Here is a 27,200-nt window from a genome sequence, read left to right as displayed (position 1 = left end):
ACTACTTACTCAATCTGTTTGTGTTGCATTATTATTTATTCTTGCACTTAGTCAACCAAACAGTCAAGTTATTTACTCAAAGCCTGGTTAACTTGGCTCCTTTTAGAACATAAATTAATTTCATTTGGGAGAAAGGTATCACCTTGTTAAAACCAATTGAAGAGGTCCCATCTAGAATGGGAACCTCATCCAGGGGCTGATGTGAACAAACTGTGTTGGGATGGGGGTCAGGTGTTTCCATTATTTGAACTCGGTGGCTCACTCGTTAGCACTGATGCCTCACAACGCTAGAAACTCAGTTCAATGCCACCCTTGGGCGACTGTCTGTGTGGAGTATGCACATTCTCCCCGTGTCTGCGTGGGTTTCTTCCCCGTGCACCACTTTCCTTCTACAGTCCAAAGCTGTATAGGTCAGATGAATTGGCCATTCTAAATTGCTCATAGTGCTAGGTTGGTGTGGACTTGGGCTGAAGGGCCTATTTCCACACTGTAGGGAATCTAAAAGCCATGTGTGAAAAGAAACAAGGGTGGCGAAGTTGTCACTTCGAAACGAATTAAAGTACACAAGGCTTTCTTGAGTTTGCACTGCTATAAATAGACGTCTGCGTTCAATGCTTAGCACATTCCTAGTAGAAGTGGAGAAATTTACTTGTGATTTTTTTTGAATAGATAAACGATTTGTAGAGTCAGAGAGATGGTCCAACCCGTCCATACATCCCAAACCAATCTAGTCCCACCTGCCAGCACCCGGCCCATATCCCTCCAAACCCTTCCTCTTAGTGAAGAGAATTTCACGCTCAATCCAGTTAAACTATTTTTCAAAGGGGTGGCCAACAGTTTACGAATGATGAAATGGTAATGCAGAGAAACTTCGAATTTCAAGTAAAATGAAAGGTGGGTTGGAGGGGGAGGGGGAGGGGGAGGGGGATAGATACATGTCTGAAATGGGTACAGAGAACTTTTGTGCCAGACTTCAACCAACGTGTGATGCTACAGACATTGGAATAAATAGAATTGCAGAACAGTAAAGCAACACTAGATGGCACAATTGTTTGCTGATAACACTTTTCCGCAAGGACAAATGGATTGAATTAATCACAATCACTAATTTGCCTTAACAACATTTTGTATTATCCAACTAGATTGGTTTGTACATAGTACTGTGATTGCTAATGTACAGCAGGCATCACCCAACATACACTGTCCCCTCTCAGACTGATGATTAGACTCAAAGCCCTGCTAGCAAGTTTCCCAGTTCTATCCAACTGTTTAAGAAGCTGATGAGGAAAATGTAACTTGTCATTCTCAATGCATCAAGACACCCCTTATAATTACACTCTAAGCAGTTTGTACCAGTTGCTGTGACCTGTACTTAAAGTGAAAGATTGTAAGACACTGTCAAACTGACCCTATCCTCCCCCTCAGCTGTCTTCTGTCAGAAAGAGATTCTTTGCAGCAGTAGCTTTGTCAGGCACTCTACAAGATCAGTCCAAGTCATCATTCCTACCTATCTATTTTATCTCATCTGACATTTTGCTAACTCTGCATAAATGGGCTCTATTCCGTTGTAATCCCCAGTGGTCTGCTCACTTGATCAATTACTTCATTAGCAATTGCAGTCCAGACTGCTTCAGAATTAACTATTTGTACCTGTACCATGAATTAACTAATTTAAAAATGTTATCCAATTATATTTCTCAACCATTCCCCATTTACCTCCCTTTACCAAAAAGGAACAATGTATTAAATTATCAAATTTGGCTTGTTATGTACAAGTGACTGGATATCCTTGGTGAAACATTGTTTGGAAATGCAGTTAGAGATTGAATCAAAAACTAACTTGAAGTTTAACAAAATTGCAAATTCTGAAGAAGCATTCAAGATAGACTTGAAAATGTCATTCTTTTTGTAGTGATGTAGTTTACTTTATATTTTAATAACTTGACGAAGTTGCACTCCATGCAATTTCTTTAGTAAGGATGGTGGTTAGTTCATTTGGCTGGATTTGTGATGCAGACTGACGCCAACAATGGGAGTTCACTTCCTGCACCCTGACGTTACTATGAAGGACTCTCCTTCTCAAACTCGCCCCTTACTTGAGGTGTGGGCACCACCAGGTTAAACGACCACTGCTCATCTCTGTCGAATGATAGAGTCGGAGTATGGTGACTTTAAGTCTCCCCCTTCTATTGTTCTTTCACCTCTTGATCCCACAGCATTTCTTGATCCCACAGTTGATCCCATGCATTGAAGCTTTGCCGCAGTCTTCTCCAGAAGACATACTTCCTTTCAGAATATGGGCCTTATTTGTCCATCTGAAGCCTGTGGCTCAATATCAAAACACCCTTGGGCATTAGAGGAAGATTTGAATTTATATAGCCTGTGACCACAAGCCAAACCAGAGAATTTTCGAGACAATCAACAAATGTGCAGTTACTGATATAATGTTTGAGTATACGTGAGCCAATTTGCACTCAGCAAGCTCCCACACACAATGTGATTAAGACCAGATAATGTGTGTGATATTGATTGGAGGCTAAAGATTAGCTAGGATATATCAACAAGGTGTAGACCATTCAACCCCTTGGCCCTACTCTATCATTCAAAAAAATCATGGCTCATCCGATTGTAACCTCAAATCTATATCTCGTCCTATTCCTGATAATCGTTCACCCCCTTGCTTGACAGGAATCTGTTTCAAAAATATTAAAACCTATTTCTTCCACCATCACGAAGCGGTTGACAGACTTGGGATCCTCTAAAAGAAAAAAACATTTTGCCTCACTCCTGTTTTAAATTAACAACTCCTGATTTTTAAAGTGATCCCTCGGTTCTAGACCTCGCACAACTTGCACTTCATCAAAACAACTCTGGATTTTATATATTTCAATGGGGGGAAAGCTCGTTTTTTTTAAGACCTAACACCAGAACAATTTTGTCAATATCGGCAGAGAAACAGGAACTTGCACTAGCTAACTTAATTCGCCGGCCCCATAGAGTTATCTAGTTTTAAAGATGTAAAACAGAAAATTACTGGAAATACTCAGCTGACCGATCTGCATTTGAAAGGCTCCACCCAGCTTTTTTTATTTCCAAAACTGCCTGACCAACCTCTACGTTTCCCCAACTCCAGCTCCCAAGCGTTTGCTGTGTTTCTACCGCATTTGTAAAGTATCTGTTCCTTGAATCACATCTTGTGACGGTGCACAAAGACACCCGTGTTAAAAATGTTGGCTGGTGATGCAGCCGTGTTACTGCTCCTGACAAGCCTGTGAGGTAATGGGACTTTTTGCAAATCAGTCTGGCACCACACAGGGTCAGAGAATTACATCACAGCAGGATACAGAGCCAAGATACATACGTCTCTCCAACACTCGTTAAACCAAAAGAAAAATCCAAATGCAGACTTAGATTCAGTTAATTTTACCAAGTGCCGTGAACTCTTCCAATACATTTCCAGACAGACGTGATAAAACCTGGTGTGCAGTTGGTTGGGTGGGGTGGTAGGAGAGACCCATTTGCACTGAGTTAACCTCCTCTTGAGAAGTCAACCTACCAGAAACAGGTTCCATCGGGATTAGAGGCAGGGCTCAGTCCGCCGGAAGCCTGTATATTCCAGTAGATAAGCACCAGCGGGAATTATAGGGGCGGGTGTGTGTGTGAGAGAGAGAGAGAGAGGCAGAGGAGGAGCAGGAGGAGGGGAAACAGAGATTGGACCCACTGGGCGTCTCTGCAGATTTGATGAGACAGGGAGGAGTTAGGTTTTTGTGTGTTTCAGAGAGTTAGCCTCGCCAGGTTAGAGTGGGAGTTAGACAGGGATTGGGAGGAGAAAGGGGTGTGCGCGATGGAGCTGGATTCTGAGCAGAGCTCTACCTGACCGGGTTTAAGGGAGAGGGGTGTGGAGGAGGAGAGTACAGTCCACTGCAGACTGACAGAGGGAGAGATGGCGGATCACATTCAATCTGCAGCCAGTAAAAGTATCCGGCCTTTCAGGACCAGTGAGGAGTATTTGTACGCTATGAAGGAGGATTTAGCGGAGTGGCTGAACGCCCTGTATGATTTGGATATCCACGTCGACATGTTCATGGAAGCGCTGGAGACGGGCTGTGTGCTGTGCCAACACGCCAACAATGTGAACCAGGCTGCCCGGGAGTTCGAGAGCCGCTGGCCCGAGGCTGCAGTCACCATCCCCCGGGCCGAGGTCACCTTCAGCTCCAGGAACGTGTGCCCCGGCTCCTTCATCGCCCGCGACAATCTCTCCAACTTCATCGGCTGGTGCCGCCGGGAGCTCCGGGTCCGGGACGCGCTCATGTTCGAGACCGACGACCTGGTCCTCCGCAAGAACGAGAAGAACTTCGTGCTGTGCCTGCTCGAGGTGGCCCGCCGCGGCTCCAAGTTGGGGATGTTAGCCCCGGTCCTCATCCAGATGGAGGAGGAGATTGACCAGGAAATCCGTGATGCCCTTCAGGAGCCCCCTGACCAGGAGCTCGGTCACTCCCGAGCCCAGAGGAGACTCTGTGACTTCAAGAACCTGGACGCCATGGTGAGAGAGAGGGGGGGGGCTTCAGTAACACCCCCATTTACCCCTCCGTGCCCCTCCCTTCCTTCCCGCCCCCCCCGTGTCTCCCCCTCCTCCTCCTCCTCCTCCCCCCCCCACCACCTGTGTCTTCACCTCCCACCCCCCCGTGTCTTCATCCCCACCCCCCCGTGTCTCCCCACCCACCCCCCCCCCCCCCCGTGTCTCCCCACCCACCCCCCCCGTGTCTCCCCCCCACCCCACCCCCCCGTGTCTCCCCCTCCCCCACCCCACCCCCCCGTGTCTCCCCCCCCACCCCACCCCCCCCCCGTGTCTACCCCCCCCGTGTCTCTCCCCCCCCCACCCCCCCGTGTCTCTCCCCCCCCCCCACCCCCCCCGTGTCTCTCCCCCCCCCACCCCCCCCGTGTCTCTCCCCCCCCCACCCCCCCCCGTGTCTCTTCCCCCCCCCCCCCACCCCCCCGTGTCTCTTCCCCCCCCCCACCCCCCCGTGTCTCTTCCCCCCCCCCACCCCCCCGTGTCTCTTCCCCCCCCCCCACCCCCCCGTGTCTCTTCCCCCCCCCCCACCCCCCCGTGTCTCTCCCCACTCCCCACCCCCCACCCCACCCCCCCCCGTGTCTCTCCCCACCCCCCACCCCACCCCCCCCGTGTCTCTCCCCACCCCCCACCCCACCCCCCCCGTGTCTCTCCCCACCCCCCACCCCCCCCCCCGTGTCTCCCCCCACCCCCCCGTGTCTCCCCCCACCCCCCACCCCACCCCCCCCCGTGTCTCCCCCCACCCCCCACCCCACCCCCCCCCGTGTCTCCCCCCACCCCACCCCCCCCCCCGTGTCTCCCCCCACCCCCCACCCCACCCCCCCCCGTGTCTCCCCCCACCCCCCCACCCCACCCCCCCCGTGTCTCCCCCCACCCCCCACCCCACCCCACCCCCCCCCCGTGTCTCCCCCCACCCCCCACCCCACCCCACCCCCCCCCCCCGTGTCTCCCCCCACCCCCCACCCCACCCCCCCCCCGTGTCTCCCCCCACCCCCCACCCCACCCCCCCCCCCGTGTCTCCCCCCACCCCCCACCCCACCCCCCCCCCCGTGTCTCCCCCCACCCCCCACCCCACCCCCCCCCCCGTGTCTCCCCCCACCCCCCACCCCACCCCCCCCCCCGTGTCTCCCCCCACCCCCCACCCCACCCCCCCCCGTGTCTCCCCCCACCCCCCCACCCCCGTGTCTCCCCCCACCCCACCCCACCCCACCCCACCCCCACTCGTGTCTCCCCCCCCACCCGTGTCTCCCCCCCCACCCGTGTCTCCCCCCCCCCCCCCCACCCCACCCCACCCCACCCCCCCCGTGTCACCCCCCACCCCCCACCCCCACTCGTGTCTCCCCCCCACCCCACCCCACTCGTGTCTCCCCACCCCACTCGTGTCTCCCCACCCCACCCGTGTCTCCCCCCCCCACCCGTGTCTCCCCCCCCCCCCCCACCCGTGTCTCCCCCCCCGTGTCTCCCCCCCCTCCCCACCCCACTCGTGTCTCTCCCCCCCCCCCGTGTCTCTCCCCCCCCCACCCCACCCCACCCCACCCCCCCCCGTGTCTCTCCCCCCCCCCACCCCACCCCACCCCACCCCCCCCCGTGTCTCGTCCCCCCCCCCCCACCCCACCCCACCCCACCCCACCCCACCCCCCCCCCGTGTCTCGTCCCCCTTTTCCCCCCCCCCCTTTTCCCCCCTCCCCCCCTCCCCCCCCTCCCCCCCTCCCAAGTCCCTTCCATCAGACCCATTCAATCCTCTCCCATTCCCTTTGCCCATTCATATTTCCTGATCCTCCCCACTTCTTCCCCCCAACTCCCTACAACCACCAAGGAGGGTCTGCATGTTCTTTTTCCAGTGTTCAGAGTTCCTCGTTATTTCATAGCATCAACATTTCATTGTTTTTTTTCATAAAAAGTATAAAATTTTGCCAGTTTAAATGTACACGTGAAACTCAACACTGATACTGTGTACAATGTATAACAGCAACCCCATTGTCATATAGCTGAGGAGCTGTGCACCTGGATAACACAATCCAACAGTCTTTTAATTTGGTGTGTGTTTATAATGCGGATACATTATGTGTAAATTTCTACCTTGGATCAGACGTTTTCTAATTTGCATGTATTTAAACCCTGTGATTGTATATAATTTAGTTTGAGTAAGATGACATCTGCATTTTATCTCATGGGTGCTGGTAATTTACTAAAGTTAGAGCATTTGAAGCCCGGGTCCAGCAGGATCTGAGTTTTAGATATTTCTTGATTAACCTGTGTAGATATAAAATGACCCACTTCTGGAGCCTGGAATTCTGACTCCGAAGTAACGTTTCCACAGAGCCCCCGTGATGAGTTTTGTGTTATGACAAAGCTGCCAGCTTGACTGTGGGTGCATGGAATTTTGCTTTTATTGCAGGTATTTGTTTGAAGTTATGGTATAGGCCCTTTTAACAATAGAACAGGAGAAGAGAATCTGAACAATTTCTAATTGGTTTCGCATTGGACTATTTTTGTATACCAACTGTACAAAACCTAACAACCCATCTCCGGTCATTTCATTTCATTTCATTATCTTTTTAATGAATTTCATAGTCTGATCAGGAATTGATTTCTTTCCAATCAATCAATATCTGAAACAATCTCTGTAAAAATGGCCAAACTATACGATTAAACTGCTTCATTAACTGTTTTCGTTCCACTTGTCTGAATGGGTGCAGCTCCAAGTACAACTGCTTGATACCATCCAGTAGCTCACTTGATTAGCACCACATCCACTGCTTCCACCACTGATGCTCAATAACAGCAGCATGTACCAGCACAAGATGCACTGCAGAAATGCACAAGATCCTCAGATAGTATCATCCAAATCCATGACAGTTTCCATTTAGAAGGTAAAGGGCAGTTGGTACAAGGGAACACTACCAACTGCAAATTCCCCTCCAAGCCACTCACCATCCTGACCTAGGTCAAAACCCTGGCATTCCCTCCCTAATGGCATTATGGATTAACCATAGCACATGGACTGCAGCAGTTCGAGAGCACCTTACCTATCCTTGAGAAAGCAGTGGTGATGACAGGCAATAGATAATAGCCAGCCAGCGACACCCACGTCCCATGAATAAATTTTTTAAAAAATTCCTCAAATCCTTGACTTGTCAAATATGGATATGTTGAGAAAAAACAAAAGCATGGAAACGTTTTAAAGGTCCTGATGAATCTTAGGCCTCCAAAAGCCAAAATTTTAATTTTTTGCACCTTTTGTTTTGTTACAATGGTGACCCAAAATGCTTTACAGCCAATGTTGTATCTTGAATGATGGTGACATTATTATTAATAATAATGTAACCTTTTTATTTTGCTGTATATAATTTAGACTCCTTTTTTATGTTTTACTGCCTTAAGACTAATTCCAAAGAACATTGCTTTATAACCTTTAAGGAAAAAAGTGTCATTATGATGCAAGTGCTGCTTACCTGTTTGGCGCTGAAATTGTCACTGATCTGGTTGGTGAGTGATTTCTGGGAGGGTGGTTTGGTACAGGAATGGTAAGTGAGCTTCCTCACAGGCTGAAGTGACTTATGATGGAACAAAGTCTGCCCCAGTTAATCTCTTTTTAAATAACTGAGCGCCCTGGAATAACATGGTTCTTTTGGGTGATAATGATTGACCAGCCAATTTAGCTCATCAGGAGGGCCTGAAGATATTACCTTGTCTCTGAGATTGTGATTTCATTCATTCAGCTGCAAATGATCTAGTGAACCAATACCCCAATAAGTGAGCTGATCCTGTCAGGACCTAATTTCAGTTGCTGGAATAAAACACCTTTTCAAGCGAACAAAAATATAATCATTAAGCTGATTCTTATTTTGACTCTGCCTTGGAAGCTGCCATTGTAGTAAGATTTAAGAATTTGAACAGCCAAATTTGCAGTTGCTTTGCCTTGTAGTTTGAGTAATTTAAAGGAGGTTTGGAGTTTGGATACAGTAGAACATGTGCCATGTTGAGAACAAGATGTTGGCATGACCAGGTGAGAAGGGTGAGCTGACTTCCCTCTCGTCAATCACCTCAGTTGGTCAAAATGAAGGTTTGACTTTTTGCATGAGGCTATTCCTTCCTCCAGTTAAAAATGCTGTGAGCAGCAAGAAGTCAATCAACAGGACTTTCTTGAGTCCAATATGAACAATATTATTAACTGTTAAACCAGAGGAAAATTTAAAAAAAAATCAGGCTCCTGCGGGATCATTTGGGCACGCACACATCCGTTTAATGGGGAATAGTGTCCAACACACAGGAATATTAAAGGATAGATGGTCTGGTATTCTTTGGATATTCTTTGGATGTCTTTGAGGTTAAAGTTTTGAACCTGAGACCAATTTTGTTCAGCTGCGTTCTTGGATGTGGTCCTGCAAATGTTGCAGTTTTTGAAAGTTTTTTACTTTGTTTTATTCTATTGCTGTTTCTTTGGGAGCCAATTCTTTAGAACAAGTGGCAAAGGCTTCTCTTAAATCTTCTGTCTAAAAGACTTTTGCAACCATTTTTTAAAATGCTCCTGTGGTTCCAGTGTGTACTTCTAAGTTGCTCTCTTGATGGACATTTTTGGGACCGCTATTGTGTTCGTATCCAGTATTCTGCATTTATTAAAAGCCGAGATCTGCAGCACTAACTGAAAGTGCTGGAGAAACTCAGCAGATCTGGCAACATTTGTTTTTATTCTCACCTACAGAGTTAAAATTTAAGTCCCTTCTCAGAACAGTTCTGTCTATGGGTGCTGCCAGAGTGCGACCTCTTAATCTCTTGAGAGTGAGGTTTTGATGGGTGAAAATTTGACTGATAGCCCATAGTGTTTTGGGAGAGGAATAATAATAACAAAGTTTTCCAATGATCCATTGTCAAAATTCTCCTGTTTTATCCTTTTGATGTAAGCGTGGAAGAAGTGTCGAGGATGAAAGTTCAGTCTTCCTCTTTCCCTCATGAGATTCAAATTTGCTTTTGTTCAAACAATACGTGTACTTAGTCTTATTCCCATGCAGAGGAAGTGAATGTCTTATTTTGACCTATACAATCCAAATAACCATCTTTTTTGGACCAGTAAATTACCCATTGGGTGCCTTTTTCCAGCTGTAGTGGACAGCTCCAGCCATTGAGACATTCCTGAGTTTGGCTACTGTCAGGCCCAGTGACTGTGGCAGTCATTTTATTGTTTCCCAGCTAATTTGTGATAGTTTTTCTCTTGACTCCAAAGGCCTTTTGAGTGAGTTAATGCAATGGTCTGTATTTTGTCCTTGTAGCACAATGCCTGGTTCTAGTGCAGTTGTATTCAGGAATAAAACTACGGTAGTCATGTGCGGTTAATCAGGAGGTGCAGTGAATGTGGCAAACATCGCAAAATCATTTGACTTGCTTGCAAAATAACTGATGTAAAACTAACATGGAAACATTTCTGAGCAGCGGTGTCCTGGAGAACACTTTGCGCCATCTGTAAGACTTCCTCTCCAGAAGAGATTTCCTGGAATATTAGCAAAGACGAGAAATTCCAATTGTATGGAGACCCAACAGAAGCTGAGATTGTTCCCTTAGAGAAGTTCAAAAGATTTAATAGATGTCTCTAAGAAGCTTGTATAGTGGTATTTACTGTAATAAAACATCCTGAATGACTTTGCAAGAGTGGTTTAAAAACTGTTCGGCACCCTCCATAAGTGGACTCGAGGGCAGATGATCTAGATTGCGGTCAGAGAAGTTATGAAGGAAGAAATAGGTGTACCGAATTGGTGATACTTAGAGAGGAATTCTAGCATTTGGGGCACAGGTAATTGAAGGAGGGTTTGGGGGTGAGGGGTTTGTTGAATGCACCAGATTTCAAAGGCTGGAGGAAGTTTGAGTTGAGGGTAAGGCTACAGAAGATTTTGAGAACCAGAACAAAAATTGTAAAAATTAGTCTTGCTTCGCTTTGAGCCACTGTTGATCAGCATGTTCAGGAATAAAAGAATATTGTGCGATTTGGAAACTAGTAGCAAATACTTTTGGATTACCTCCATCAATGAAAGGTGGAACATGAAAGACCTGCCAGGAGCAATTGGGCCGAAAAGTAACACAGGCACAATTAAGGTTTTCAGAGTAAATAAGGGAAATTTGTTTTCACTGCTATAAAGGTCAGCAAATACAATAAATGACTTAAGGTAATTGGCAAAAAAAAGCCAAAGGGTCAGAGGTGAAGAATTGTTTTCTGCAAGAATTGCACAGTAAATATGATCTGATATCTGCCTTCATGGTTGGTAGAATGGTAGAGGCAGATTCAGTGATCCTTTCTTTTATAAGGGGATTTGGGTAAATGCTTGTTGGGCCCTGAGGAAACAAGAAAGCTCTTGAGCTATGGATGAGCTGGAGGTTGAGTAGTTCCCTATGTATTAAGCTTCTATAATTCTCTTAGAATTGCCTTAAAATGCAGAACTGACCTGAGGTAGTAAGGTCTCTATGGACCACAAAGATCCCAAAGCTTTTAATTCTTAGTGTGTGATCTCAGTCCATTTGAACTGAGAGTCTCCCTTAGCTAGGCTAAAAGAACAGAATGTAAACTAGAGTTTCTACTTCAAATTAGCTCTCTCACTATGATACTACCCAAGTGCATCAAGATTCTAGCTGGAATTGCAGCAAATGTAGATTTAAGGCTCATAAGTGGCCTTTCTTTAATGTGTAAGCTAAAGGGGGGGGGCGCGTCGGTCAAGAGGGCAGCTAATGTCTGCACGTTGTGTTCTCGTCAGGTATAACCAAATTCAAGGGAGCGGATGAACATGTGGAAATGAACAGAAAAAAAATTCAATTGTACATCACATCAGAAGAGCTATTTTAGAAAGTGTATCTATCGCAAACCTGGTGATCATTTTACTCTGTGCCTATGCCAGGGATTTTTTGATTGTAGGACTAACAATACAGAAACTTAGTCTATAATTATAAGTTTACCTCTTTAAGGATATGACCTTATTTGTGTAGCTAGAACAAGGATGTCTGTGGTTTTAGTTCAATTGAAGTGTATGTTGGTTTGCTGATTTAATTACATTTTAGTGAAACAGTTTTGTAAACAAGGGATATTTCCATTTTTTTAAAAAAAATCCAGAAGTTGAACTAATGAAAAATGTGAAAGTTTGAGCTCCCCACTGTTTGAGGAGATTTAGCTTCTTTAGTGCTGTGTATTTTTGTTATTTATATTCACAAGAGTTGGGTGTCATTGGGCCACTTGTTGCCCATCCTATTTGCCCTCGTGAAGCTGATGGTTTACCAATTCTCGAGCTGCTATGCTTGACCTGTTAGGAAAGGGGTTTCAAGATTGCTGTTCATCCATATTGAAGGGCCACAATGTAATTCCAAGTCAGGATGATGTCTGGCTTGGATGGGAACATGTAGGTGGTGCTGCTCCCATGCATCTGCTGTTGATCTCTGGATGGTAGAAGGAATTGTGGGTATGGAAGATGTTGTCAAATCAGCTCGTGCATCTTGTAGCTGATTCGTGCTACTACTGTGGTGGTGATGGTAGGTGAATGTTTAAGGTGGCGCATTGTGCGCTAATTGAGTGGACTGCATTTTGCTGGTGAATGCTAATCTTGAGTGTTTGTTGGAACTGCACCCATCCAGGCAAATAGTGTATTTCACCACTCTCCTGTTTGTATTGTAGATTGGTGGACAGGTTGGGAGTCTGGTTGAGTCACGCACCATAGGATTCCCAGACTCTAACCTGACCTGTTCTTGTGGCCACAGTATTTAGATAGCTGGTCCAACTCAATTCATAGCCTGGTCCCAGGATGTTGATTTATTGAGGCTTTCAGTGATGGTGATGCCATTGAATATCAAAGCATAATGGTTAAATTTTTCTATTGTTGGTGATAGTTATTGCCTAGCACTAGTGTGGTGCAAATATTACTTGCCACTTGTCTACTTGTTGAATATAGACACTGATTGCTGAAGTGAATGAGGTTGAACATTAAACCGTCGTCAACAAGCATCCTCACTTCCGACTTTCCTGATAGAAGGTCATTGAAGCAACAAATGATGGTTGGGCCTAAAATACTATCCTTTAGGATCTCCTACAATAATATCCTGAACCAGAGGTGATTTGGCCTCAAGCAAGCACAACTAACTCTTGTGCTTGTTAGCTATGACTTCTAAGTAAGTTCTGGGTCCCATTTACTTACACTCAATAAGACCTAATATTGAAGTTTCAATGTTCGTTTCTCTCAAAATTTGAAAGAAAGGAATGGTTCAATTATTAACACTAACAAATAGTGTTGCAGGTCGGACTAGATTGTGCTGGGATATCTGGTCGGCATGGACAAGTTGAACCAAAGGGTCTGTTTCCATGCTGTGCATCTGACTATGACTAAGTCAACACAGGGAAATGTATTTGCAGGAAACGATCCTGCTGCAATGGTTCTCTCTGGCAACAGTCCCATCTGAATCTGCAGTCAATAAAAGTTCTGCAGTAATAAGCATGATATTGCTTTATAATTTGTAAAAGGACATGAGCACTTTTTAAAAAAAAATGTAAACACTTGAGCATTCACCAAACAATGGAATTTCCCTGTTATGTTGCATAGGAATAGTTAATGCACCAATGTAGGTTTGCCTCACAGACTAAAGGAGCATACAAGTCTCAAGTTTCCAGGAATTGGCCTAAGGTTGCTTTTTAGCCATCCTGGAAACGAAGACTAAATGGATGTAGGTTTGCTCGCTGAGCTTGGAAGGTTCATTTTTCAGATGTTTTGTCACCCAATGAACAGTCTACTGATTTCTCAGCAACAAACCCAAATAAGCAGACAAAACACACCCAGAAACCCTAGCCACTCTCCCTTACATCAAAGACATTTCAGAAATGACTGCCAGACTACTCTGACCTCTTAGCATCATGGTAGCCCACACACCCACCAATACACTAAAACAGCAGCTAATGAATTTGAAAGACCCTAATACAGATGACAAGCCAAACTAATGTCACGTACAAAATACCTTGCAAGACCTGTAACAAAACACTACATGGGATAAACAGACAGAAAACTAACATGAATGAGTATACATGAAGATCAACTAGCCATAAAAAGACATGACCCACCCTCACTAGTATCTTCCTCATTCAGATGAGGAAGGACAACACATCCATTCTAGGATAAGCCATACAGAGAGACACGTGAGAATTCCTAGAAGCATGGTACTCCAACCAGAACTCTTATCAACAAACACATTGACTTGAATCCCATTTACCATTGTCTGAGAAAAAGAACAGGAGATGGCCTCACCAACCCAAGGAAACCTAAACACATAAATAGAAAGCGGGCCATACCACAAGTACTTCATCCAGAGGCTCAATGAAATGCCTGAAAAACTAACCTTCCAGCTCAGCAAGCAAACCGACATGCAGAACCTCAACCTGGGCTACAAATCTTCTCCACCTGCTAACTAAGACTAGGTAAAATGTTGTCCCAAATAGATTACACAAAACATTGAACAAACTAAACTCTGTAGAATTAGAATTCTTGCTTCTCACTTCTATACACTCTGGTGTTTTCACTTTTTTTTCTCTCTGGTATCTAGATACGCACTGAACAATTTAGGGAATCATTTTATGAATCACGAATTTTATGGGCTTTGCATTAACAGGTGTTGTAATGCTGTTAAGGTATTGAAGCTATCTAAAGTGCAAGGATCTGTGGTCAGGTGACCCAGGACCTTCAGAATTGTTTCAGCAATATGAATTTCTTCTTAATGGAAAAGAAGTCAAAAGTGCAGGCGTACTTTAAACCTAGCCAGTCTCTACAATTTGCAAACTGCAAAACTGGACCAGACAGGCCAGGCGCCACATTGTTTCAGAACAAACTGTTGTTTGCATGTTCTATGAACCTGCTTTTTTAGAAGAATGCTACGCAGACTTGGTGGCACCCAGTTAAGTAGGAGACCACTGGCATAGTGTGATGAGGACAGCATGACTGTTGAAGGTTCAAAATCTTACTGTGCAACCCTCACATATGGAAAGTAGTCACCTCTTTTAGATTTTCCTGGTCCTGCCTGATGCTAATGTTGGATACAGGCCATACCCTTTTCAAGAAGGGTACAAGAGGGGCAACAAGGAGCCCAAGCTGGCTTAGTATTTAAGAAAGTATAAAAATGTCTCCAGAGAGCACCTTCAACTGGCATTGTCTCCAGTTTCTTGTACCTCATTTGGTCTGCTCAGTCTGACGATGCTCCCCATGAGACAATGCCAAGACCGGGAGCAGATCTAGATGAGAGGGGAAGCTTGAATTGATAACTCTGATCCTGAAACATCAGCCGACCCTCAAAGACAGAGGATCAGCCTGCCCCAGTCTTAATGGATGGCTATTATCAATCCTTTAAGACAGACTGCTTAAATGCAGTAATAGGCACCTGTGAATAAGGTGTAGCACATCAGAAGCATGTGTCATAAATAGCATGAGTATATGTGACAGTGTTTACTGAAGAGACTTATGAAGAAATTTGACAATTGGATAAAACAAAGAACTGCAGAAGCTTGAGATCTGAAACAAAAACAAATTGCTGCAGAAACCCAGCCGGCCTGGCAGTGTCTCTGGAAAGAAATCAGAGTGAATTTTGAGTCCAGTGATGACTCTTCAGAGTTCCAATGAAAAGTCATTATGCTAAAAATGTTAACTCCGCTTTCTTGTCTGCTGCTACCAGACCTCTTGAGTTTCTCCAGCAATTTCTGTATATGATACAAATTGTTCTGCTATCACATCTGTTTCATCAACAAGAATTTGCTGTAACACAATTGACTAATTGGGATGCTGTTTCTGCAGCGCAAACTTTCAAAACATGTTGGCTATAATGTGATTACATCAACACTTTCAGCACTGTTTCTAAAGTACGATTTTTCTATAATGTGGGACTGCACAAGAGCGCAACCATTGTGTTATAGAACTGACTGTTGTTTAATTTTTTAAAAAGTAGTAGAGTCTGATAAATACTTATTTTTCCTTGGATAAAGTGTTCAATAAGTTGTGTTGGACCTCTCCCAACTCCTGGTTCTTTGACTGTTCACCACATAACGTGCCTGAGTTAAAAAGGTTAATTGTACACTGGTCAAGATACCTTTACCTTTCATTTTACAATAAAATCACCTCCAGAAAATGGTTCCACTCCATTTTTTGGCTTCACCCCAGCTAATGCATGTTGGGTTTTCCTTTCAAGTGGCCTATTTTCCTGAGGCTCCTGGATCCTAGATATTTGTGAGATGACACACAAGTTGCTAACATTAATGTCTTGGATGTTTTTATCATTTTTTTGAGGTTAGCTGACTTCTGCTGAGGGTACGGTTTAATGGATAAACAACTATCTCATTTCCACCTATCCCATGAGCGTCCAATAGTGTTAGTTCAGCCTTTAGCCTCACCTAAAGAACAATAGCACATTCTTGATCACTTAGGCCCATGACATAGGATTTGATCCTGACCATGTGTGTGCACATGTACATACCCCAACACACATGCATATGTCAATCAGTCATGGGAACCCTGGTACAGTCAAACAAATGTTCCATTGCTGACCATAATTCACCTTTCTAAGATTTGCTTTCTCTTCAACACTAATAGTCTTAATGTGTTTTTCTGATTCTGTTTTAAGTCCGACAAAGTAATGAAACTGGTGAATCTGTCATTGTTATGTTGTTGTAATGGCAGTCTGGTATTTTGCCATAGAAACAATAGAAGAGGAAGAAGAATATTTATTTTTGTTTTTTGCTTTTAGTCCTTGCAGTTTGCTCTTGCCAGCGCTAAATTGAGATACTGCCAAAAAAGCTTTTTATCCCAAGGATCAAATAAATGTTGAGAGACTTGTTGCATAGTACAGTTTGTTTCTCCATAGTAGAGTTCACTGTGCAGGTCCTTTGTTAGCTGCAGTGGCTTAAAGTGAAATACTTTTATAGATCAACTTTTTTAACATAATTTTTTGTATTATTGGTCATCAGACTAGGAAAATAGAATGATATGATTTAACTTGTTTTACAAGGTGCAAACCCACATTGCACGATCAAGAGTACATTTGTTACAGTTATGATGGTTTATTATAAAATGCGATGCTTTTAAAAAAAGCAATCCATAATTGTAATTAATACTGCCTCCTTGGGCTGATATTAGTGAAAAAAGAAAGGATATGTTGATGCCTGCACAGTCAGGAGCTTGTGGAGAGCTCCTTCTGGCTTCATGCAAATTTCTAATGTTAGAAAATCATCTGTCTTTTGTTTTTAAAATATACAATTTGGGCACATTGATCTGCAAGCTGACTCCATACTTTTAAACAATGAGACATAATAAGCCATTGACTAGGCCTGCAATTTTGCTGAAGGTACAAGTTTGAAAACCTCTAGAATGGTCGCAACCAACAGTACCAAACTGATACACTTATATTCACACCTAGTTAAATGGTATGTCCATTACATAAAGATACACCAATTTTTTTTTTCTTGTTTAAGCATGCATAAAGAGATACTGTAGGGAAAATTGATGAAAGACAGACATGTGTAAAGCATCATTCTGTTTACAAACCAAATATCAAGAAAAATATTTTGTCTGCTTTCATAGTTCACCAATCTAGCTTAGGATCCATATCATTACAAACCAGGAAAAGCTCTGCACATTCTTGCAAAGTATTTTAAATGTTTTGTTGCCTTCACCCAGAATAGACTTAGATAAATTCTTAAGCACATAAAGTGCCCTGGAGTTCCTCCGGAACTATACCTCATGCAGTGATGAGCTGAAACCATCTGGGATGGGCTGATAACAGGGCATCAGCTTTCCATCCTGCCCAAAGTATATCTCTCTGTTGATTTGGACTTTTTAGTCTTGAATATTTAGTGTGATTTGTCTTTACAGTTTTAACTTTGTTCTGTTTTGAACTTGAATAAATCCATTACAACAATTATAAATTTGTAATTGGTTGAGCCTGCCTTACTGAGGCCAAGTAGGATTTTTTTTTTAAAAAGCTTGATTTTAGTCCCTTTTTGTGCATGTAACAAAAATGTCTATTCAAATTATTTTCATTCACGTATATTTTAGCTGACTCAATTAGTTCTTGTTCCCATGTTTCCTGCTGACAGTCAAGGGCTCTTCCTTTTTTTGCTGGGAATCGTTAATAATTTGAAAGGTTAGCTAACATTGTTGAGTGTTCGTCATTAATGAAAAGGTGGTAATTTAGTACATATAACAAGATGAAATCTGTTTAAGTATTCTTTTCCGCTGGAAATGAAAATTGTAGGGGCCCTCTTGTAGAACAGTGGTAGCATCCCTCTCCCTGGGACTGGGAAGCCAGGACTCCAGTTCTACCTGCTCCAGAGGGTGTCATAACATCTCTGAGTAAGTTGATAAGAAAAATAGGTTAAATTTTAACAAAAAGAAAATTTGTAACAAAATGAAGTTATTCATTTTATTGGTCAGAGTATTGAGTACAGGAGGTGGGAGGTCATGCTGTGGCTGTACAGGACATTGGTTAGACCACTGTTGGAATATTGCATGCATTTCTGATCTCCTTCCTATTGGAAAGATGTTGTGAAACTTGAAAGGGTTCGGAAAAGATTTATAAGGATGTTGCCAGGCTTGGAGGATTTGAACTATAGGGAGAGGCTGAACAGGCTGGGGCTGTTTTCCTTGGACTGTCGGAGGCTGAGCGGTGACCTTAGAGGTTTACAAAATCATGAGGGGCATGGAGAGGATAAATAGACAGTCTTTTCTCTGGGGTGGAGGAGTCCAGAACTAGAGGGCATAGGTTTAGGATGAGAAGAGAAAGATATAAAAAAGACATAAGGGGCAACCTTTCACGCAGAGGGTGGTACGTGTATGGAATGAGCTGCCAGAGGATGTGGTGTAGGCTGGTACAATTGCAACATTTTAAAGGCATCTGGATGGGTATATGAATAGGAAGGGTTTGGAGAGATATGGGCCCGGTGTTGGCAGGTGGGACTAGATTGGGTTGGGATATTTGGTCAGCATGGATGGATTGGACCAACGGGTCTGTTTCCATGCTGTACATCTCTACAGCTCTATTTTACTATCTTTTATTTAATGTGTCATGCGTTCTCAATTTCCTGTTAACTTATTACATACCATTGTTGTTTTTGTGATACAGCATTTTCTTGTGCACTGAATGGTAAGGGGACCACATCTGAGCAACAGATAGTTGCCAACATTTCTACAATCGAGGGTTACTTTGCCTCCCATTTGAGATCACTGACAACTAGTGTATAGAGTATTGATTTTTGAGTCAGCAGCTTCTGTTTTAATGTGGTGTAAGGTGAACTGGATGGACTGATCTTTTATTTTGCTGTAGCAATTCTTATATTCTCCTTTTGATCACCCAGGAAATGCAGTGGTTGTAGTTGGATTATATATTATAAACCTTCATTTTGGTTTTCAATCAAGCCTGTGCTCATTTTCAGAAACGTTTCTCCTCCGGATGTTGGATAATATGAGGGCAGGCGTCCACTCTGGTTGCTTTAAGCTTAATTACCCTGACTCTGCACTTATTCTGCATAAGCAATTGTTGTTGAATATGAAATTGATCTCTGCAGAGCCATTTTAATGTTGGGAGAAGCCCAGCAGACATTCTTTGGAGGTTTTCCAAATGACTAATTTGATAATTGAACACAACTGAGTCATATGTGAGGGGAAAATAATCCTAGAATAGTTCTCTAGTCAGGTTAACTCAATGGTAATTAATGCTTTACACTTGCTCCCAGGTCTACCTGGATGAGGAGAGAGAGAGAATATGCTGTTTTTTTCCCTCTTCAGTTTTGTAACTAGTATTTCATGGATTGTATGGAGATTGAATTGGATGCCCTTTGCAGTTGAATAGACTGATGTTTACCAGGTTCGCACAAATGGGAGATAATTACTGCCTGAAACACCTGGGTGCTAAGTTAGAGTTGCACTTCATGCTTCTGCATGAGTCAGCAACAATCATGTAGGATCCCGAAAATGAAAGGAGATCTTTTATCTTTGAATATAATCAAGTAAGTTTCTACAATTCAATTTTAAATTACCATTTTAAAGACAAACAACACATTACTGTAACATATGCCAGCAAATAGGGATGTATGGGCAATTACACCCAACATTTCATTACTTGAATCTTTCATCCATAGAAGTTAATTATAATTCTGTGCAGCACATCAGGAAGTAAAATACTATTTAAATCAGTCATGAAAATCAGTATTATAGCCTGCAATAATTCCAACATTTATTTTTATTTTTGGCTGTGTAAGTCAAGTGTTTGCGACCAAAAATAAATGCTTTCATTTTGTCTGTCATGTGTTATGGCCCCAAATAATTTAGCCAAAGGTCTAATGGCTGTCATTTGATTACTGACAGCCAGTGGCTTAAGAAACAGAATTCACGTGGCAATGGTGAATTCTACTGATTTTTTTTATGACTGCACTATATGAAGATATAACTCATCGGTGTCTAACAAGTCTTTGGGTGTGAAGTGGAGACCAAACACTGGGATTAATATTTGATAAGCACACCAATGAGCAGTAATACCAGTATTGAATTGTTCTGTATGGTTACGTTTACATGTCTGGTTTAAAAATTGTCACTTCAGTGTGTTTTACCAAACAATTGAAAGTTGATGACTTAAACGATCAATGTATTTGGAAGTTGTCTTTTTAATTGGTTCTGAAAGAGATGATGCTGATTTGCTGCTTTATACCAAAAAGAGCTCCATTATCCAACATCTGGAACATGATTGATTGTAATTACCTTTCATGTAACAAACCTGGTAACTTCAGTAAAGAATCAACCAATAAGTAGTGCTAATAAATCAATAAGCTGAGACAATGAGGATTTTAAGGTTTTGAAATTTTTTCTAAACCTGCAGCTTGTCATTCTTGGGTATCCTTGCAACTGTCAAGAGGCCCAGTGAAGCATGCTGGTCATCTAAACTTTTGAGGGCACGGCATGGCACATGACGGTCATTTTTCTGTCACCAGATTTAATGTAATAAAGTCTTCCTTATCTATATTTGTAATGCCTAAGCGGTGAAAATAAAAAGTTAATCCAGAAATTTTCATGAGTTAATTTTTATCACAGGCAGTTATCTCAAACTTGATGAGACATTCAGTTCATGTAGAAACGCATCACAATTTACATCTCTCAAATACTCCAATCAACGGGTCAGTCATGGAAACAAAGTTGCAGGAGAGACAACTGACTAGTTGTCTGTTCAGTATAATCTTGTCAACCTTGGTTTCATCCACCAGAAACCCAGCGCAGCAAAATGAATCCATACCAATCAGGATTGAAGATGTAATGAGGCGGTCTGATGTTATCTCTCAAATTACTGTGCTGCTGTTAGTTGTTGAGCAAACTGACGGGCCACAAGGAGGTAAATCAGTAGGGAAACATTTCATATGATATTTAGAGGGATCTTTCACTTAGGAAAATATTTTGGAAGGCAACTATCTCATGGTGATTATGTAAATCTAGATGAAATCTCCATTAGGAAATGGAGCAGCAGAGAGAAAGAATCCTCAACCTTCCAAGAATAAATAGACCAAGTCCAACATCCCTGCAGTTCTGTGCGGCAGTGAAATAAATTGTGCTCCTCTAATGAGGCTGCCACAGATTTTAACATCTCTGCAATCAACTACAATTACTAATCTCCTTTTTAATTGCCACAGGGGAAATCTGTAATATCTGTTGGTTTGTTTTAAGCACCTAACTGGTGCTATATTTTCCAAACTAAATGTCATCTTTTTTTTCAAGCAGTAAGGTCACTTTCTGCACACACAGGTCCTTTTTTAGTGACTGAGTCCTCCAAAGTAACTGTAGACAATCCAATCCATGTCTTAACTCCTGATTGAGTAGACTGTTGATACTTGAGTTGACTAACAGCTTCATGCAGCAAAATTTAATGTTGAAGGCCCTTTTGTTGATGGCAGTCTCTTCTGTTTGAGATGGGCATTGAGACAAGACCAGCCCCTGTTCTCATACATTTGGAAATGGATTAATCTGTCTTATTGAAAGATCTTTAAGATATGTGAAGAAGCCTGGAGTTGTCTTTAGGAGATCAGGAATTGCAGCTGAGGCAGAAGAAGCAGATTTAAGGCTGTGTCAGCACATAAGCAGCAGTGTTGTTTGGAGGGATGTCACAGATATTTGCCCTGCTTTACTTGTTCTGGCACTTTTATGTAATAAATCTTAGTCCCACTTTTTTTTTCTCTTTTAGATCCTTCCCACAGTCCTTTGTAGATGACCCAGTTTTCTCCTCAACTGTAAACTTATCAGAAAATGTTTTTGACAATTCAAAACTGACCCACCATGAATTTGGGCCTGTGGGAAAAGAAGCTTCATGATTTATTCCACAACCTCAGGAAAAAAAGGAAAAGGACATGGATCTAAATATTAGTCAGAATAATTCAGTTCTGAGGGCACATTGACATCTTCATTGGGAAATGACTCACTTACAATTTTGAGGCCTGTGGGTGGGAGGAAACAAAGTTCCTGTCGGATTTATCTGACAATGAAATCTCCGTTAGCCATGAGTCTATTCAGATTTTTTTTTTGTTTTTATTTTAACAGAGGTCAATTTCAAAAGAAACGGGAGATTTTTAAAAATCTCTTTGAAAAGCAATTGAAACTAGAAAAAGAGTAAAAAACAAACAGACATTTTTATTTTCTGGTAAGGATTTTCTAAAATGAAATTGAGAACCTAGCTAAATTTATTTTATCTGCACAACCTAATTTCCTCAATCCCACCTCATTTCTTACCTCAAAGATGCGGATTCTCTCTAAGATCAGGATATATGGCAGCTCACCCAATGCTGGCCTTGCAGTTTGTATTTTGATTGAGAAAGTAGCCTGTCGATTGTCTGGAAGCTATGTTTTGTGAAATGGTTGGCTGGGTACTGCATCATGCATAAAGCTCTGAAACAACACATTACCCTCCGGCTGTACTGAGGCAAGAGAACTCTTCGGTTCAAGTCAGAACCAAAATAGATGGATCAGATCTGTGGTCAGCTGTTCTGTAATCTAGAGTTCAGGATTAAAAAGCTTGTTAGACCCCTGGCTCAGAGGGGGAAAAATGCAGTGATTCGTCCCAGGCTGCGGGTGTACTGAGAATCAGCAGCAGAGCTTATTGTTCTCTTCAAACAGAAAAAAACTGCCAATGATCTAACAGAATAGATAGTCACCAAACCATGAAACCGAATTGTAGGGCATTCGTAGTGTCAGAAATAGTTTGTGAATAAGTCTAAGCTTTCTAATCATGTAATCAGTATGAGGCAGCCAGGACACTTGGTGGTGTTAAATTATTGGATTTTCAAGTCTGTTGAATGTGAACTTTACTCTACATTAATTATTTTGTTAAACCTACCAGAAAATGCATATTTTTAGCCCTTATCAAAATAACGTTATAATCTCTCAGCTTTTTAGTAATGCCTCTTAACGTCAAATGGTTTTCTAAATTTATGCAGTACTGGCAATTAAATGAATCATTATGCTGGTAACAGCACCATAGTGCTGTATTGCATTGCGGGTTCTGTACAAGAACAGTCATGCCCCGAATCATCAGCATTCTTGTGCTGCAGTAGGAGTGTCCCTACCTCTGGGTCCGAAGGTCTGGGTTCAAATTCTGGGCCCAGCCACTTGTTGTAACCTGTCAGGAAGGGCTGATTTAAAAATATTCATGCCAGTTAGGTAAATTAACTCATTCACTGTGTTGTGTAACAATATTGAGTATTGATAGAATCTTTGAATGTTAAATGCAGAAACTGGATGTCTTAAGCCATCAACTTTGAACTGACCAGTTTCTTTTAACCTACAGGAGCTACCTAGCTTGATGCCACGCTGCAACTCGCTTCATCTACACCTTAGCTATTGCTTTTTGTCAAGCAACTTTTTGATTTTCTTTTAAAAGATAATTGGGCTCTGATTCAACCATATGTCAGAATTGTGAAATTAATCCCACATTTCAATTTTTTAAATTCAAATATTCCGTTTTAAGATTTTCTCGTCTAACCTATCTCTGGTTACCAAATGTGATTGATGTGCATTAGGAGAAGGTGTTAGCAACTCTGGCAAGTGTAAAAATAGTTAAGTCCCCTGGCCTTTGGCTTGGCTCTTTGTTGTCACTGTCTACAGGAATAGTGCCAGAAGACTTGGAGGATAGCAAATGATCCCTTGTTCAAGAACAGGAGTAGAGACAACCCTGGAAATTATAGACCAGTGAGCCTTGCTTCAGTTGTGGATAAAGTGTTGGAAAAGGTTATAAGAGATAGGATTTATAATCCTCTAAAAGGAGTAAGTTGATTAGGGATAGTCAATATGGTTTTGTGAAGGGAAGGTCATGCCTCACAAACCTTATTGAGTTCTTTTGAGAAGGTAACCAACCAGATGGATGAGGGTAAAAGTGGTTGATGTGGTGTGTTTGGATTTCAGTAAGGCATTTGATGTGGTTTCTCACTGTAAGCTATTGCACAAAATAGAGGCTTGGGATTGAGGGTAATTTTTAGTGGTTTAGTTCCTCGGATGATATCTATATAATAGCAGAGCATTAAGTCTGTTTCTGCAAAGAATTCCAACAGGTTGGCCAGGCAAAAAGTATGCTTGAGAAATCAGCGTTGACAGACCTTATTCATTATTTCTGTCATTTGGCCAAACTCTTGAGGCCTGCCTCATGATTTCCTGGCTTGGGAAGCCATCTTGGCTCCCTTGCATTTCCTCTGGTACTATTTGACTCCTATTCCATCCCCAAGGCATTGTGAATCTATCTACAGATGGTTCAAGAAAGCAGCTCACCACCTCAAGGGCAACTCTGGGTGGACAATAAATGCTGGCCAGCCAGTGATTTTTTTTTTAGAAGTTAAATTTCACAGATCCTTTCAGCGTTCCATTTAGAACCTTTCCTATGTATTTCCTTGATTCTTAGTTATCAAATTTTGGTAGCTTGCCTTCCTTGGGTTTTTTATAATCCCTTTTAAAACAGTTGCTCTTTGCATTGTAACCTCCCAGCCCTATAAGTTCATTTTCAGAGAAGGTTGATATTGAAAGGACAGAATTTGTTCAGTTTTTGTTTTAAATCACTCTCCATTGTAAAGCTACACCTCAATCTCAGGAGCCTGAACTCTCCATGATAATCCTCTTGTCCTGTTTAACATGCCTGTAGGAAGTCATGGTATTGCTTTTTTTTTCATTTTTTTTTTGTTTTAAAACTCTCTAACCTTTCTAATCTCCATCTATTTATGGAGCTTTCCTATATATTGAAACTCTTTCTTCATTATCTATCTATCTTGTGTGCTCTAAATATTTCTCTAACTTTAGGTTTGGCTTAATTTCCCTTTTATTCATTCAAGGGACCTCGAGACTTCAATGAATTCCCTTTTCCATTTATTGTAATTGCTTCAATTTAAACACTTTCTACTTTCCAGGTTAGGTATTCTCTATTTCTGAAAACAAACACAGGCCTGTTGGTCAATTTTTCCTTCTATTTAATGTGTACTGGATTACATCTTGCTCTGATTTTTTTTGACTTGGTTGACTTTCCTATCTATACAATATGATCACCATGTGGCTTTGAATATTAATATTTATTAGCATGTAAGGTGCTGTTCTGTAACATAATTTATCAAGGCTTTGAGATGACTTGTGCCCACTCCATTTGATAATGCAAGTCTCAATTTGAAGTGTGCTCATTGATTGTGATTTTCAGAATTCATAAATTCATTGTTGTTGTCATTTTGGGCCCAGAAATCTCCAGGAATGTTACATTCTATATAAAAGCAAAGGTGCTATATCCCAGAACTTGTGTCACTGCCATCATCAAAGTTCACTGGGGTCATGCCTATGGTAATAGGCATAACAAAGCAGTTTGCCTGCTACGGAAAGTACAAGAAAATAGTATCTTCAAGGGCACTGATTGTAATCTGTCTGGTTTTCCAGAGGCCCTAATTACCCTCTCTGTGTTGAGGCAGCCATCTTGCTTGCTCCAGATATCTGTGGGATAGAGCCATAGAAACGGTCAAAAGACACACATTCTGTCCCTCCCCCAATACATCCTCCTAAAAGGCAGGACTCTGCATTTGTCAGTTTAATTTCTGGTCCACAGAGTGTGTCCCAACAAAGTTTTACATTGAAAGAGTTAGATGTTTGGCCTTTGTGAATATGATTTCCTTATGCAGTTACTATCTATTGATCTCCATCATATCTGGATGATTTCTTTGAAGCTTGCAGTCATAGTAAGACCATAAGACATAGGAGTGGAAGTAAGGCCATTCGGCCCATCGAGTCCACTCCGCAATTCATTCATGGCTGATGGGCATTTCAACTCCACTTACCCGCATTCTCCCCGTAGCCCTTAATTCCTTGTGACATCAAGAATTTATCAATCTCTGCCTTGAAGACATTTAGCGTCCCAGCCTCCACTGCACTCTGTGGCAATGAATTCCACAGGCCCACCACACTCTGGCTGAAGAAATGTCTCTGCATTTCTGTTCTGAATTTACCCCCTCTAATTCTAAGGCTGTGTCCACGGGTCCTAGTCTCCTCGCCTAACGGAAACAATTTCCTAGCATCCACCCTTTCCAAGCCATCTATTGTAAGTTTCTAATAGATCTCCCCTTAATCTTCTGAACTCCAATGAATACAATCCCAGGATCCTCAGCCGTTCCTCATACGTTAGACCTACCATTCCAGGGATCATCCATGTGAATCTCCCCTGGACACGCTCCAGTGCCAGTATGCCCTTCCTGAAGTGTGGGGATCAAAACTGGACACAGTACTCCAAATGGGGCCTAACCAGAGCTTTATAAAGTCTCAGTAGCAAAACGGTGCTTTTATATTCCAACCCTCTTGAGATAAATGACAACATTGCATTTGCTTTCTTAATCACTGACTCAACCTGCATGTTTACCTTTAGAGAATCCAGGTTGTAGGTTGTATCTTGCCTACAGACCATTTTGTGTAAATATTAATACCACAGACCAGAGGGTGGCTGACTTGATATTCATAGAACAATACAGCACAGAACAGGCCCTTCGGCCCACGATGTTGTGCCGAACTTCTATCCTAGATTAAGCACCCATCCATGTACCTATCCAAATGCCGCTTAAAGGTCGCCAATGATTCTGACTCTACCACTCCCACGGGCAGCGCATTCCATGCCCCCACCACTCTCTGGGTAAAGAACCCACCCCTGACATCCCCCCTATACTTTCCACCCTTCACCTTAAATTTATGTCCCCTTGTAACACTCTGTTGTACCCGGGGAAAAAGTTTCTGACTGCCTACTCTATCTATTCCTCTGATCATCTTCTAAACCTCTATCAAGTCACCCCTCATCCTTCGCCGTTTCAACGAGAAAAGGCCAAGAACTCTCAACCTATCCATGTACGACCTATTCTCCATTCCAGGAAACATCCTGGTAAATCTTCTCTGCACCCTCTCCAAAGCTTCCACATCTTTCCTAAAGTGAGGCGACCAGAATTCAGTCATTAGTTGCTCTGGGGAAAAATTTCCAGCCTATTGAACCCTTGCTCGTAACTCAAACCCTCCAGTCCCAGTAACATCCTTATAAATCTTGTGTGCACCCTTTTCAATTTAATATCCTACCCTATTGCAGGGACACCAGAACTGTATGCAGTCCTCCA

The 27,200-nt window shown here is 42.7% G+C and overlaps 1 protein-coding gene across 1 annotated transcript in view; it reads left to right on the top strand.

The window, feature by feature from the left end:
* The first annotated feature begins 3,708 nt into the window (after positions 1-3,708).
* gas2l1 (growth arrest-specific 2 like 1) overlaps positions 3,709-27,200 on the top strand; it is a 62,354-nt gene continuing 38,862 nt past the window's right edge. The window contains exon 1 of the mRNA XM_072588066.1: positions 3,709-4,543. Coding sequence (XP_072444167.1) covers positions 3,944-4,543 — 600 coding nt within the window. The 5' untranslated portion in view covers positions 3,709-3,943. The remainder of the gene's footprint in view (positions 4,544-27,200) is intronic.

The sequence above is a fragment of the Chiloscyllium punctatum genome, chromosome 17 (genome assembly GCF_047496795.1).
Source record: "Chiloscyllium punctatum isolate Juve2018m chromosome 17, sChiPun1.3, whole genome shotgun sequence".
Classification (NCBI taxonomy): Eukaryota; Metazoa; Chordata; class Chondrichthyes; order Orectolobiformes; family Hemiscylliidae; genus Chiloscyllium; species Chiloscyllium punctatum.
This window is presented reverse-complemented; position numbering and strand designations above follow the sequence as displayed.